This window comes from Abrus precatorius, unplaced genomic scaffold (genome assembly GCF_003935025.1).
Source record: "Abrus precatorius isolate BTA unplaced genomic scaffold, Abrus_2018 Scaffold6, whole genome shotgun sequence".
Lineage (NCBI taxonomy): Eukaryota > Viridiplantae > Streptophyta > Magnoliopsida > Fabales > Fabaceae > Abrus > Abrus precatorius.
In genome coordinates, this window is record NW_020874406.1 from 16804928 (window position 1) to 16820910 (window position 15983).

The 15983-nt window shown below is 27.5% G+C and overlaps 1 protein-coding gene and 1 pseudogene across 1 annotated transcript; both read left to right on the top strand.

Moving 5' to 3' along the window:
* Positions 1-302: 302 nt before the first annotated feature.
* On the top strand, positions 303-4839 carry LOC113868761 (annotated as a pseudogene).
* Positions 4840-10296: 5457 nt separating this feature from the next.
* On the top strand, positions 10297-12808 carry LOC113870279 (cytochrome P450 71D8-like). Its single transcript, XM_027506868.1, has 2 exons — positions 10297-11196; positions 12176-12808. Exons 1-2 carry the CDS (start codon positions 10300-10302, stop codon positions 12806-12808), a joined length of 1530 nt encoding a protein of 509 aa, XP_027362669.1. The 5' UTR covers positions 10297-10299.
* Positions 12809-15983: the final 3175 nt, after the last annotated feature.

Sequence of the window (15983 nt, forward strand, 5' to 3'; positions counted from 1 at the left end):
AAAAAGCCCTTTTCTTAGCGAAAAGGTCTGAAACTCACCATCCAACCACTATTCCCCATTCCAATTCAAACTTCAAAGGACCGATCTTTTGTTGTGTTTAGTAATACTAACGTTGTGCCTGGATCATCCTTCATCACAAAATCAATCTTTCCTCTCTCTGTGCCACAATCTGCAACTGATGTGAGATATTCACACTCTCTCTCTGTTCCTCTTTCAATTCACTTTTACTTATGCCTTATCTTAAACCTTTGATTCTAATGCTAATCTTTCTAATTTTGTTGTTGCTAAAGTTTACTCGCGAGATGGCAGAGCTTGTTGCTGACAAACATATTCAATATATATTATCAGTTGAAAAGGTGTGCTTCCCATTTTAACATTCTTTTCCAAAAACTCGTCTTTTATGCTTTATATGCTGTGGCTCTTCATTTTTCTATTTTCATATACCTTTTTTGGTTTCCTGAGGAAAGATAATTTTGAATCTGTGGTAATGGAGCATCTAAGAATGAATGGGGCATATTGGGGATTGACTACTCTGGATCTTCTAGGAAAGCTTGACACTGTGGATGTTAATGAGGTTGTTTCATGGATGATGAGTTGTCAGCATGAATCAGGTTGTTCCATGTTTTATACTTTCCTGAGAATTACAATTTTTTTTATGATGTCAGTGACATGGATAATTGTCTCATGAGATATTTGTTGTTATGAAGGGGGATTTGGTGGAAATGTTGGACATGATTCACACATCCTGTATACATTAAGTGCTCTGCAGGTGTTGGCTCTCTTTGATAGGATGGATGTTCTTGATGTAGATAAGGTGACAGATTGTATCCTTGCACACATATTGGCTTGCTTTGAAGGTTCTGTAATCTGTATTCGCAAATGTTTTGTGGTATTGGAGAAGTTTTGTTCTTTTTGCAAAATTTTTAACTACCATATTTCTGTTTATTAGGATATGTAGCTTTTTAGTTGGCATTGTCGTTAAATGGCTTACTATGTTTCATAAAAAAAATTAGTATGACTTTCGATACAGTTTGATAGATTAGTTTCTAAAATTATGATAGTGAAATTTAATAAGTTGCAAAGTATATTAGATCTTGTGTTTCTTAATATTTACATCAGATGTTGTCAGCCTGCAAAATGAAGATGGATCTTTTTCAGGGGATATGTGGGGTGAAGTTGATACACGGTATTTTCTTAAGGTCCATTTTGATTACCGAGTGTATAAGAGCTTACTTTATTTTTTACTAAAATTCACCGACTTATTTGTCTTAGGTTCTCATATATTGCCATTTGTTGTCTATCAATATTACATCGCTTGGATAAAATCAATGTGGAGAAGGCTGTGAAGTACATTATAAGCTGCAAAAATATGGATGGTGGTTTTGGTTGCACTCCTGGTGGGGAATCTCATGCTAGTCAAAGTATGTCCTATATTATGCATGGTCTTTACTTAATTATCAATTTCCCTATGTTACTCAATGTGTACTTCTCATTCCCTTCGAAATTTGTGTTGTTTATTTCTTTCCCACTTGAGGGGAGTGCTTTATGTGGTGAGGGCATAATTTGAATATGTTATTTAAGGTTTTGGATTCAAGAATCTTTTTATCCAAAGCAATATACTAAGAGAGGGTTAAAAACAATATTTCATTAGGAGAAATCTTCTTGTAGTGAAAATATTACAATTGGGGAATAATGTAGATAAATATCATATTTATTATTTAAAAGTCACCATCTTATTTTAATTGATATTTTCTAGTTTAATAATTCAAATTTGTGATTTGTGAGTTGTGACTAATACTATCACAATAATCCTTTAACTCTAAGAGGTTAATAAAAGTATGTTGTTTGGATAATCTCTTTAGGAGGCTTACATCCATAATTTGGAGCTCTGTTTTGGCAATGTTTACCTTAACTTTTGGATGGTTCAGTAATTGATTGTTTTTTGTGGTATTTGAGGATTAGATGTGAATAGGATTTATTTGTGGAAATGCTAAAACGTTTATTTAGGATTGTCATGAACTAACTATCCCAAAAACTGAAGGTGTTAGGTTAAGACACATAATGCTTTTTTACTATACTTCTAACCAGGATGTGCAGAAAAAGGAAATTTTCAAAGATGGAAATTTATGCTTTCTTTTTAAACTAATAATGAGTTTTTGTAGAAGTGTTTGCTAGACTCAAAAGAGCAAATAAAAATGTCCGATAGGATCAACTCACAAAAAGTTGTTTATGTAAACTTCAGTGAATGAGAGGGAAAGAGAGAAAACCAATTTGTATGGGAATATGCAAGTATATTGGGTTTATATTGTCATTTACAGGTCTATTTTCAAAGAAAGTACAAGTGCAGTAAAGCTGCAGTACAATTGATATTATTCAACATTCACCCCAAGCTGGATAGTGCATATTATATCAACCAAACCTATATTAACTATAATTTGATGAAATTTGGGAGAATTAGTGACAATGTCTGCTAGCTAGTCATTTTGGTAGGCAAATGATCTTCCACCTCAGTAGGTTAGTTGTTTTATGAAAAACTGGATTGGAGATCATGCGTAGTGCTGCTTGATTATCACACATCAGCTGCATCTGTTCTGCATCACCTTGTCCCACAAACATCTATTTAGCAGTGGCAGGAAAGAAAATGCTCTTTGATTTGGCTCCCAGGCTGAGACTTGACCATTTGGACTAAAGGAAACTCAAAACTGAAGTACAAAATATCACTAATGGGGAAATCATTGCAGCCAGCCTAGCAGGAAAGAAAAATGCCTGATCGTTGTTGACACAACAGAGTTAATCTGGTTTAGCCAAGTGATGACTGAATAGGAGCAAGCAAAGCAAGTGCTGCTATGTTACGTGCTGGTGTGTGAGAGCTACAGTGAAAAGATGTTGCGTGAGGGGTGCATGGGACATCAATAGACGTCCTTTGACTGATTGGAAGAATCTGAAGATGACTATTGATTGTGGGGTTTAAGGTCCAAGGGTTTGAAGGTTACGTAGTCCTAGACAGAACACTGAGTGAAGCAATGGTGGGATGTATGGATGATGGCTGAAACTTCTGAAATGACTCAGATAGTATTAGCTTGGATCTCCCCCCCTGGCAAGTGGCAATTGACACCAAATAGAGAATGAGAGAAAAAAAGAAACATGAAACCAACTGAATGGGAATACAAAAGTATGTTGGGTCCACCTAATTGCTGTAGTTTAAAATTTTAAATAACTGCTCAAGTCTATTTACAAAGAGAATTTGGGTGCAATAATTAAGTGTATAACTACAATGCAGCTAGTAGTATTAGCTATGTCCACCTAGTATTTACATTATTCAATAGGTCGGTAATTTTCCTGATTGAAATGTACTCCTTTTGCAGATAAAATTTACCCATTTTAGATCTAAATTTGTATAATTTTATATCTAGGGTTTACATTGAACTCATTAACCAAATTGTGATTGCCAAATCCTTTAGTAATAAAATTTGATACAATGTATCGTGCTTATCGTTCTCCCAAGGAATGCATGTAATAAATCAATTTTGATTTTTCTATTTTCTGAATTTTGAATGAAAGAATGACATGAGTTGTAGACTTGAAGCATCCTTGTAAGATATTTACTTTTCCCATTGTCAGTTTTCTGTTGTGTAGGGGCCCTTGCCTTAACGGGGTCACTTGATCTTGTTGACAAGGACCTACTTGGTTGGTGGTTATGTGAGAGACAAGTTAAATCTGGAGGTATGAATGGCCCGAGAAACTCCCTGATGTGAGTAAATCTTTTCAAATTTAAGTTGATTGCTTTTGATACTCTAGTTCTCAGTTTCTCTTACTAGCTTTTATATCATCTTAGGTCTGTTACTCATGGTGGGTTCTTTCTAGCCTGACCATGATTGATAGGGTTCATTGGATCAGTAAAGATAAACTTATAAAGTTTATCTTAGATTGCCAGGTTAGTTACTTGAACGTCAATTCTGTGTTTATAAATCTGCAAGTTTCTGTTTCTTCTTTTGGAGTATTAACTATTGTCAAGTTAGTATCTCTGATATTGTGCATGTTGAAACTGTAAGGACACAGAAAATGGTGGAATTTCAGACAGGCCAGATGATGCTGTGGATGTCTTTCATACTTACTTCGGTGTGGCTGGTATGACATCTATCTTTTTATCTTGTTTTTCCCTTCTATTTGGTTTTTATTTAATTGTGCTAAAATCTTGTAATCTGCGGTTCCCTTGGTTAATATGGGAAGTTGGGAACCACCTCACCTCTTCCTTTCCCATGCATTCAGATTATCCTGATATAGTCTTCATCTCTATCACTTTGTCCCCATTATAGTGTGATAAGCTAAGTTCTGAATTAGGCAGTAATAATTCTGTATTAGGAACTTACTAAGCAGTTGTTTTTATATTAATTTCGTGTTAAGCAGTTATAGGTCAAAATGTGATAGTTAGTGATATATGAATTGTGTTACAGCGTTGTAAAAGGGAAGGAAGGTATCAGATTGTTATTCCTTGTGTTTTGAAAAGGAGGAAACCCTGTGTGTGTTAGGGGTAGTTTATCAATTGCATATGTTTGAGAGAGGAACATACACTGTTAGGGCTTAGGCCTGTGAATTCTATTGCTAGAACTCTAATTCTGGTTCCATCCAAAATTTCTATCAATAAAATTATCCTATTTGGATGTGCAAACTCTCGGTGCCTAGCACAATGCTGATCATATATCTTGTATCTTGTCCCTGTCTGACAGCGCAGTTCTTTTATTAATGTGTTTCTAGTTTCATTTACACTATAAACCCAGGATGCTGAAGATGATTTGTTTGTTCTTGCAGGACTTTCACTTCTTGAATATCCGGGACTGAAACCGATTGATCCAGCTTACGCATTACCCATAATGAGTTTAGGCTCACAATCGGTAGTTCGATCAAACCCTCGCCCCGCCCCGCCCTAAAACAATCATAGGAATTACAATTTTCCCCATTTTTCTGTGAATATTGAGCATCTTTTAGTTAAATTGTAGAGATACGATATATGAAGTTTGATTAGTGTTATGTCAACCATCAAATTTATGTTACTATATATAAATATGACCAGAACTTTATTATACTGGTCATGCCCTTGCCTTTGTGACTTTTTTTAACAAGTGTTCTGTTGTTTTCTTAAAAAGAATAAACATAATAATTTATTCAAAATTAAAGTGAACCTTTAATCTGAGTTTCTGTTTGACATCAATATGGATATCACTGTGATATTTAGTGCATGTGGGCAATTTTTCCTGCTTATTTTGGGATTGTAGACAAGGGGGGTGGTAGAAAATTCAATTTAGATATTGGGACGGTGAATACGTGGAAATGATTCTGGAAGGTTCTAGAACATTACGATGAATGGAATGCTGTCTAGAGGACAAAGGGGTACTTGGACATCCAAGTAAGTACTAAGTTGATGTCCTTAGTGAGAGTGAGCACACATGCATAAGTGAAACAATAGAAGACATTGGGATGTGGGGAGTGTTTATTTTCATTCTCATATCTGTTCTTATTCCCTATTGAATACTTTTTTTCATTTAAATATTGTTATTATGATTTAGCTTCCTTCAATTACACTATAATTCCTGGCCCTCACAAGAAAAATGTAAACTCCGCCCTCAGTAATCTATCATTGTTGTCTTGTAGAAATGGTCGTCAGGGCTATGGGATTGAATAAGCCGCCTAAGAAAGAAGATTCGTTTGATACCGATGAATGATGATCATGTCATGACATATTAGTTGAATATAATCGATATGTTGACTGCATTTAGCTGACTAATGATTAACGAACATGAGTATATTCAAATATTGTCAGGGTTACTTGATTGAGCAATTAAGCATTGCTTGAAAACATTAAATATGGGTTGAGATTACGATGTATTATTAAGTTGACCTTTTCTTGATTGAATTCAAAGCAATTCAATTATTGTTTTCATGGAGAAGAGAACAGAGGATGTTGATATTTCGGATTGCAGAATGGACAACGGGTTACCCCCGCTAGGTTAAAGTATTCTAGAAGAGATATCATATTCTTACAATTTTTTTTTTTTATCGGATAAGATTTTTTTAAAAAAAGAAATACAATTTTTAATGTTATTAATGCATTAAATTTTGTGATATTTGATTATTTTTAATAAAAAATTTCTGTTCATAAATTTTTATCACGTGTAGTTGGAAAAATTAAAATAATATATACTACTATTATTGAACAAAAGAGATATAGAGAAAGATGTACAAAGAAAAGGGGAAAATGTGTGATTAAGTGAATGATACGATGGTAAGTATAAAAAATATTGTGTCCATTATTGTATAATTTTATTTTAGGAATATATTCTCCATTTTACAATGTCTATTTTTTTTGGATGTTGTGTTTAATTTATTACATAATTAAATAAGCTTTAGATTAAAAACAATTCTTTCAACTTTACTTTTTAATTTTTCATAATTTTTTTCATTATTATACTCATATATATATATATATATATATATAATATTAAAAACAAAATTAATATTATTAATCATGCAAATATATACAAATGATAAAAAGTTAAATTTGAATAATGTCAATTTTAATTATATATAACTGATATCTTTTATCATCAATAAAATTAATAAATAATATATTCTTATGAAATTATTATATTATTAATGTATTGAATCTAATGAATTCAAATAAAAATTTACAATATAATAAGCCTTATTGTGTGTTTAGGTACATATTAGAAATTTAATTAAAAATATAATATTAGTGATGATAGAATTTTAATAATTAATTATACTATTTTTTATATTATTATTATTTAAAATATATGGATTTATACTCTTTTTAAAAACTTATAATTATTTATATTTAATAAATTTTAAATAAATGTAGTTTAGTATTAAAATATGCTACTTTTTGTTTATAATTGTTCATAATATAATTTTAATCAGTTGCATTATATATATTTCAACTTTCTGAATTTTAAAACTAAGCACATCACAGAAATTTTCAAACTATGATGGTGGATGTTTATATTTAAAAGAATACGTTTTAAAATAACTACGGCCGGGAATCAAAATAAGCTAATAAACAATATTTTTCAAATTAATAAGTTGAGTTCTTTATCAAAACCTATTTGTTCATTAAAATTATATTTTATTATAGATATTTTAAAAATTTATAATTTTATTTCATATATTATTATAAAAGAGTAGTATAATATTTCTTTATTAACCATATAATCTTAGTTAAGGTATTAGATAAAAATAAGATTAGTGGCGAGAGATTGATAAAGAAACATGAAGAAATTGGTATTTCTTCTTTGGTACATAAAAAATCTGTAATTCAATCCATTGACGATATTTGACAGTTGAATGATTTGGCTCGGCGTTTGACATTTTACGTTTCAAAAAACGCAGAGAAGAAAGTAAAAAAAAAACTATTTGTTTATTTAGATAAATAAAATTTATTCTATGATTGTAAATGTCATCTCTCCATTTAGTAATATCCTTTCCAAGGAAATAAATATTTAAAAATGACATTTTTATTTATCTTTACTTTTTTAAAATTAATTAGTTCTAAAAAATATTATTAATATGTATAATTTAGTTTTTAAATATGCTAAGTTTACTTATATTTTAGCCTTGTTTTTTTATACATACTTTTTAAGAAAGAACCAAAACGTAAATAAACTATATTACAGACTAAAATATATAAAATATTTTTTAGAAATTAAAAATAAATAAAATATCAGGTTAATATTTACTTTAATCTTTATTTATATCATCACAAAGTGACAATATCGAAACAATAGGTACTTTTTTTTCTTTGCTAATGGTCCTACCACGAAATAACTATGGATAGAATTTAAGATATAAATAATTATCAACATAAATAGAACGATACCGTGAATATGACTAACAATTTATAATATTCATTCCGTTTGGATACATTTAAAAAATCTTAATAAGAAAAAAATTAATATAAATTTTTTTATATGTTAAAAATAATTTATGTTCTCAAATTTTAATAAATAAATAAATAAATAAATTTTAAAAAATTAAAGAAGTATAAATTAAGTTTAACTTATTAAAAAATTAATTCATTTTACTACTTAATTTATATTTTAATTATTATAATATTAACTCTATCCTTATTTTTAAAATTGTACTTAATTACATTTATGGATCGAGTAATTAAATAAAAGGAAAAAATAAAATAGTCTTTAATGTATATTATATTTTATATGTATTAAATATATTTTTAATTAATTATTAAAAATTAATTCATTTTAAAATATATATATATATATATATATATTATTGAAATAAATGTTACATACTTTTGATTAATGTATTTAAAAATTGTATTGATTTTATAAATACATACATATGCATCCGTGCTGCTTGATTATATTGTAAATAAGTTGTTATAATTATGCTTCTTTTTCTTTTAGTTATAAATTAGAATCTCGAAATGTATACAAATAATATGACTATCTTTCATACCATAAAAGGCAAAAACCTTTTATATAACAGTGTATACTATTTTATTTGATTTTAGACAAATAGAATTTCTCGTTAATCGAAAACGTCATCCATTAAAAGTCCCTTATATTCTTTGGACTCACCTTCTAATTTTCGATGGGCCGGAATCATCATTTTAAATGGCTCATTCTATTTTTTTATTGAGTAATTAAATATGGAGTAAGTCAAATTATTCTAAAAAATAGATATATGGGAAAGAATTTTCTTATAAATCTAAAAACACTCACATTCAATCTGAATTTTCTATTTAACTTAAAGAGAGTAAAAACTTTTAAAATTTTTCATATTAAGATGTCACACTTAATTTTTATATTAATATTCTTTTATAAAATATAAGATTAATTTAATTTTTTTATCAAATAGATTAATTTTATAAAACTTTATATGAAAAATAATAAATATTTAATTATATTATTCTAATGAATAATATATTTTTAAAATATAAATATATATTTACTTTTGGATTAGTTGATTTTATATTATATAAAAAATATTAAATTGTACAAATATTTAAATTTGACACTCAATGTGAAATAGAACAGGATATATTATTTAAATGATTTTAATTTTAAGCTATATATGATGGTAATGTATAATTAAATTTTTCAACAAAATCATATGTTCCGACTTGATTGTTTTCTTAGATGAGTTAGATCCTTAATTAAATATTAAGTAACCTCCCTCCACCCAAATCATCATTTATAATCTGATAAAAAAATATGGATTATCTTTAACCCATTAATGATGAAATGCGTTAAGGAGTTTATAGAGGATCAAAATAGAACTCTATGTAACACAAAATTCAATGAAGCAACGCATATGATGCGTATCTAATCTAATTTAAATGTTTAAGAACTGAAATTGAACCTAAATTCAAAATCTGCCCTAATATTAAAATATGCATAATGCTGGTTTTCGCCACAACTTTCTGGAACGAAAAAAAAAAGAAGAAGTCATTTTCACTGTGAAAAAAGTTATGTAATACCCATGACTCGTTCTATTCTTCGTCGAATATAGATTTTCACCAAAAATAAAATAAAATAGGCTTAATTATATTTTTCTTCTTTTAGTTTGAATGTGCAATTTTAATATTTTTAATTTATTTAAAATTAATTATTGAGTTTCTCTATTTTTCAAATCTTTCATTGTTTTTTAATCTAAAACTCTCAATTTTTTATTTTCTATTCAAATCTTTTATAAATTAAAATGATTAAATTATTTTCTACACAAAGTTCACCAATCAAAATATTAAATTTCACTCCAATGAAAAGAAATCAATTTTTTTTTCTCTTCAAATTCTACACTTACATCTTATAAAATCTTTCGCAATTTATTACTTTTTTTACTAATCTTTTTACTTTTAAACTTTTGAAATTATTTTATCTTTCAATTCTAATGCAAACCTCTAATATTTTTAATAAATAAATAAAAAATTTTGGTAAATAATAATAATAAATACTAAATTTGTATAATTATAACAACAAAAAACTTAATTAACTAAAAAAACATTAAAAATCAAAATTATACACAATTACACTAAAGTCTTGTCTTATTAAATAAAGTTGACTACATAAACATTAAGATTAGACTTAATCAAAATTCACATTTTTAAAGATTAAAATTACACACATTTTAAATTAAAATTGCAACTAAGACAATAAAATAATGTGTAGACTGTTATTTTTGTAGATTTAAGATTCTATAAATAGAAAGCAGTATCTCAGCATTCTCAGCAAACAATAGACTATTGAGACTTGTGTTATAGCAATGGAATTTCTACTAACCATTGTTATTACCTTCTTATTGTTCTTGCTGTATCATTGGCTTGTTAAAAGTCACAAGCCAAAAACCAATCACAAATTGCCCCCAGGCCCAAGGAAATTTCCTTTCATAGGGAACTTGCATCAATTAGCACTAGCAGGTTCACTTCCACATCATTTTCTCCGAGAACTCGCCTATAAATATGGACCTCTCATGCACCTACAGCTTGGTGAAATTTCTATGGTGGTTGTATCCTCACCAAGGTTGGCCAAGGAGATAACAAAAACCCATGATCTTGCTTTTGCGCAAAGGCCACAACTTCTTTCTCCTCAAATTTTGGCCTATGGGTCAACAGATATTGCTTTTGCTCCATATGGTGACTACTGGAGACAAATGAAGAAAATATGTGTGTTAGAGCTTCTAAGTCTCAAGAGGGTTCAATCTTTCTCTTATATTAGAGAAGATGAGACAAGAAAATTCATAGAATCAATTAAGTCATCAGCAGGCTCAGTAATCAACCTTACCAGCAGAATTTTCTCTTTGTTAGGTACTTCTGTTTCCAGGGCAGCATTTGGTAACAAATCTGAGGACCAAGATGAATTTGTATCTTTGGTCAGAAAATCAATAGCAATGACAGGAGGATTTGAACTGGCTGATTTGTTTCCTTCAATAAAACCTATTCATATACTAACTGGAGTGAAACCCAAATTCGAGAAAATTCACGAGCGGGCAGATAAAATCTTAGAAAAGATTGTCAGACAGCACAAAGAAAAGCATGCAACAGCAAGAGAAGCCAACACTGAAGTAGAGCAAGAAGATCTTGTAGATGTTCTTCTGAGAATCCAACAAAGTGGCAGCCTTGACATCCAAATAACAACCGATAACATCAAAGCTGTCATTTGGGTTAGTAACCATGACACAGAACTCAAAAATTTAAGTGTCTGATTAATTAATATTAATTCAGAAATTCAAAATGATTTTCTTTTATTAAAAAGCATATTGATGCATTATAATTAATATCTCGAAGAAGCTGTACTAATAATAGTTTTTCAAAAAATATTTTTTTTTATTATTTAATCATTATTTTAAGGCACTAACTGATTTTTCTTTATTTAATTCTACCAAATCTAACTTACCGTCACAAGACTATAGTTAGAAATATTTACACAGTGCACATTTTTCTCAGAAAAATACTTCTTAATATATGTTCACAAGCAACTGTCTTTATGAGGAGCTGACAACACTTTTGAAATGCTTGAATAATATTACGTAAAGCACATAGCTGCTGCATTTTAATATTTACCAACATCTAAAATCGCGGAGTTACTAATGATGTTAGCGTACAGAGAGAGATCGGTTTACATAATACATTAGTGTAAGTCAAAATATGTTCAATGATTTTTTATCAAATAAGGACACATTTATAAATAATTTATAAAAATAATTCATAATTCTCAATTTTTTAAACTTATGTTTATACTTTTTTTACATAACATATTAAAATAAGTTATTTTTAATTAATTTTAATAATTAAGTTTATGATATAAATCATAATTTTAAAAAATATATTATATAAAATTTTAATTAAATCATATATCCAAACATACTCTAAATATATTTCAAAACTTACTATTAAATTAGAGTTGCCATTATATATATATATATATATATATATATATATATATATATATATATATATATGGCAATACGTAGCTATAATTTAATAATTGGATAAAAATTAAAATCACATTACACAAAAATTATTTATCAAATTGATGGTGTAATTAACTAATCGATTTTATTGAACTACCCTTTTCGTTTTAATTCATTATTTTTCCCTTATGCAAAAGATTATATGAAAATATTTCTATTGTTCATGCAGGACGTATTTGCTGCTGGAACTGATACCTCATCAACGACAATAGAGTGGGCTATGTCAGAAATGATGAAAAACCCAAGAGTGAGGGAGAAAGCACAAGCTGAATTAAGAAAAGCATTCAATGGAAAGGAAATAATCAGTGAAAGTGATCTAGAAGAACTTAGTTACTTGAAGTGTGTGATCAAAGAAACATTGAGGTTGCACCCACCTTCTCCTTTGTTGATCCCTAGAGAAAGCAATCAATTAACCAACATTGACGGGTATGACATACCAGTAAAGACTGAAATCATGATAAATGCATGGGCACTTGGAAGAGATCCACAATATTGGAGTGATGCTGAAAGGTTTGTCCCAGAGAGGTTTGAAGGTAGTTCAATTGATTTCAAAGGGAATAACTTCGAGTTTATACCTTTTGGGGCTGGAAGGAGAATGTGCCCAGGCATGACATTTGGTTTAGCCAGCGTTGTGCTTCCACTGGCTCGATTACTCTATCACTTCAACTGGGAACTCCCAAATAACATGAAACCTGATGATTTGGATATGACTGAACACTTTGGAATGGCCGTTGGAAGGGAAACTGAGTTGTGTTTGATTCCCACTGTTTATGATCTCTCACTTCATGATGCTATTATATAACGTTCCCAGTGTCTGTTGATGTCACCACATTTGGAGAATCTGTTTCATGTATTGGAAATAAAAGCTTAGTCGTACGTAGTCTAAGAAGTAGAAATAAATGCTGATTTTTTCCTCTGCCTTTACTAGATATAATCATACACAACAATTAAATTATAAATACGATACATCATTATTAATATAAATCGTTGTTATTAATTTTTATAACTATATTTAACAAAGAACCACCTCCCCTAAAATATAATTAGATGCACATCAATTGTTACTTTTACTAACAGTTATGATATTCTAGCAATAATTCATTCAAATATAAAAATATGTGTACATCATAAAAAAAATATTTTCAAGCATAAATTGTATTTATTTTTAGTAATAGAAGTTTCAATCTATTTATTGCAGAATTAAACATTATCAAACAAAATTAACATAATTACTTTTTTACACTTGAAAATTATTTCTCCAAGTTTTTTACTGAATAATAGAAAATTATTCCCCAAATAAATAATATTAAGCAACAATAAAAAATTAATTAAAATAAAATGATCATAAAACACAATATTTTAATTATTTTCCACTCACAGTAATTAAAAAAACACTAATAAATTAATTACACAATTACTTTAGAATTTCAAGGAAGGTAATAGACAATGAATATGGATATCAGCAAATGTTCAATAAGATTTTAAAAAATTATTTATAAACAAACTTATATTCAAAACTATAAAATTTACATTTTCTAAAATAAATATATATTAAAAATATTTGTATAAGCTTTTGAGTAGTAGACATAGTTTAGAAACTACAAATAATTTAATTTAAACAATGAATAACATTTTTTGGTTCTTTTAGGCACTATTTTTAACTTCAAAAAAGTTATAGTGAAGCTACGTGAGTAGAGAAGAAAATGAATAAAAGTCAAAAAATTGTCTCAAATTTAAAAGAATGTTTGGAAGTAAGATATTGAACGTGTGTGTTATACAGAAGTAGCAGTAAACCTTTTGAATTTTAGTCCCTTAGCTTTCTAACTTCATTTTTTAAGGTTTCAACATGGAAGGTGCTGTGAACTAGATTACTTATTCCTCGTTATCCCAATGCTCAATATTTAACATTCTAATGTTCGTTGCAATTACGATAATTTTTTACTTCCTGTTTTTTTATCTTCTTACGACTACTCCTTTATTAACTCGTCCATAACTTAGTCATTAACATCAAATTAATAAAACATTACCTAAAACTCAATTAAACAACACAAATACACAACCCAGCATTTAAAGCTGAATCATATATATAAATCATCAAATTTTATGCAAAAATATTAATATTTGAGTAAATAAATCTACTCCAAATGTAGATTTATCAAATACCCTTAATACATGCTTACACACCCTTAAGAGTTATGAGTATCACATACATTCGGGTTTTTTACAAAAATAAAATATAAAAAATTCAATATTACATATATACACTGAAATAAAATGTTTTACATAAATATCTTAATTTAAATTATATAAAAGTCGATTAAAACCAATTTTAAACACAAATACAAAATTAATTATTTTGTAACATAGAAATCAATTATAATTAACTTCTTCATTGAACTTTTAAAAACAATTATAATCGACTTCTGTATTCGTGTTTAAAATTAATTTTAATTGACTTCTATATAATTTAAATCAAAGTCTTTTATATAAAATATTTTATTTCAGTGCATATATGTAATATTGAATTCTTTTTATTTTATTTGTATCAAAAACTATATACCTCCACAAGTAGGCATGTTATTTTGTATCTTATAAGAAATAATTTTATTTTTTAAATAATTTTTTTTCTAAAATAATTTTCTTTAAATTAAAATTGACTTTTTTTTTTCTAGAAGAAGCAAGCGTTTCCTCGTATATATATGTTTTATTTATTTATCTTTACTTTTAGGAGCAAAATAATTTTCTTTTATTTTTTAATAATTTGCATGATTGACTCAATATTGTAAGCTATTAAATCCGAAAGTTCTGAGGTTTTATTCGTTACTTTTCCGAGTAATTTATTGTTCGTGGTTTTCAACGCTTCATTTTAAGCGCTCTTAAAAGAATTTACTTTGAGGGATAAATATGTTTGAATCTTGATTTTTAGCAATTGAAATAAATGAAATTTTGTAAAAATATTTGAAGTTACAAATTTAAGCGTCAATAAATAAAATTTTTTATAAAAATATATAATTATTGTATTAAAATTATAAAAATATAATAAATATTTTTAAATAAAATTTTATTATTATTAATTACTTATCTTTAATTTTAAAGAATAAAGTTAAAAACATCCTAAAATATATATTAAAAATATAAATATAAATTTGCTATTGATGGGAAGTTTTGAGATTGTTAAATCAGTAGGTTTGATTGACCAAATATACTAAATAGAACTTCTACGTCTTGCTGATATAATATGTCCTTTCTGGCCAGGGCCTGATAATGCTGGAGGAAAAAAATTCCAAATAATAGTCAATTATTCGAGGGACGAGAAATTCTTGATGCATGATGCACGACATTGATTAGTTCGCTATCAAATAATCCTTCCGTTTGATGTTTGACAAAAGAATTAAGAAAAGTATTAAATAAACTTGATTTTAAAATTATAATTATCATTATAGGAAATACTATTATTTAATATTAGACAACAAATATAAGTGTTAAAAATACTTCCATCACTGTAACTATTGTTTAATGTAAACTAAACTGTCATAAGAGGTATTTAATTTGAATTTATATTAATTATATTATGTATTATACTAACATTCAAATACCATTATGTAATTTAATAAACACATAATGTTATGTATACTAATAACTTCATTTTTATTATACATATATGTATTAATAGATATTAATTTATTATATATTATTAATTAAAATCTCAGTATATTATATTTTTTATTAGATTAACTTATATTTTTTATTTCATTAATAATTATAATTGAAATTTTATTTTATGTAAATAGTATGAATCTTTTATAAACAGTAACACGACTTAATTTAAGTAAAATTATTATAACAACAAAATTCTCTTGAACCAAAAACAATCTTTTATTAATTAATCTACGTTTTCAATTATAATAAATAGTTGAAGGCAATTAAAATATTTAAACTAATTCTTTTTTAAATGAGCGAAGTAAAATTACAATTTT

Coding starts and splice junctions, on each gene's coding strand:
- LOC113870279 (XM_027506868.1), top strand. CDS start 10,300: ATGGAATTTCTACTAACCATTGTTATTACCTTCTTATTGTTCTTGCTG. Junction 11,197..12,175: donor ACATCAAAGCTGTCATTTGG/GTTAGTAACCAT, acceptor TTGTTCATGCAG/GACGTATTTGCTGCTGGAAC.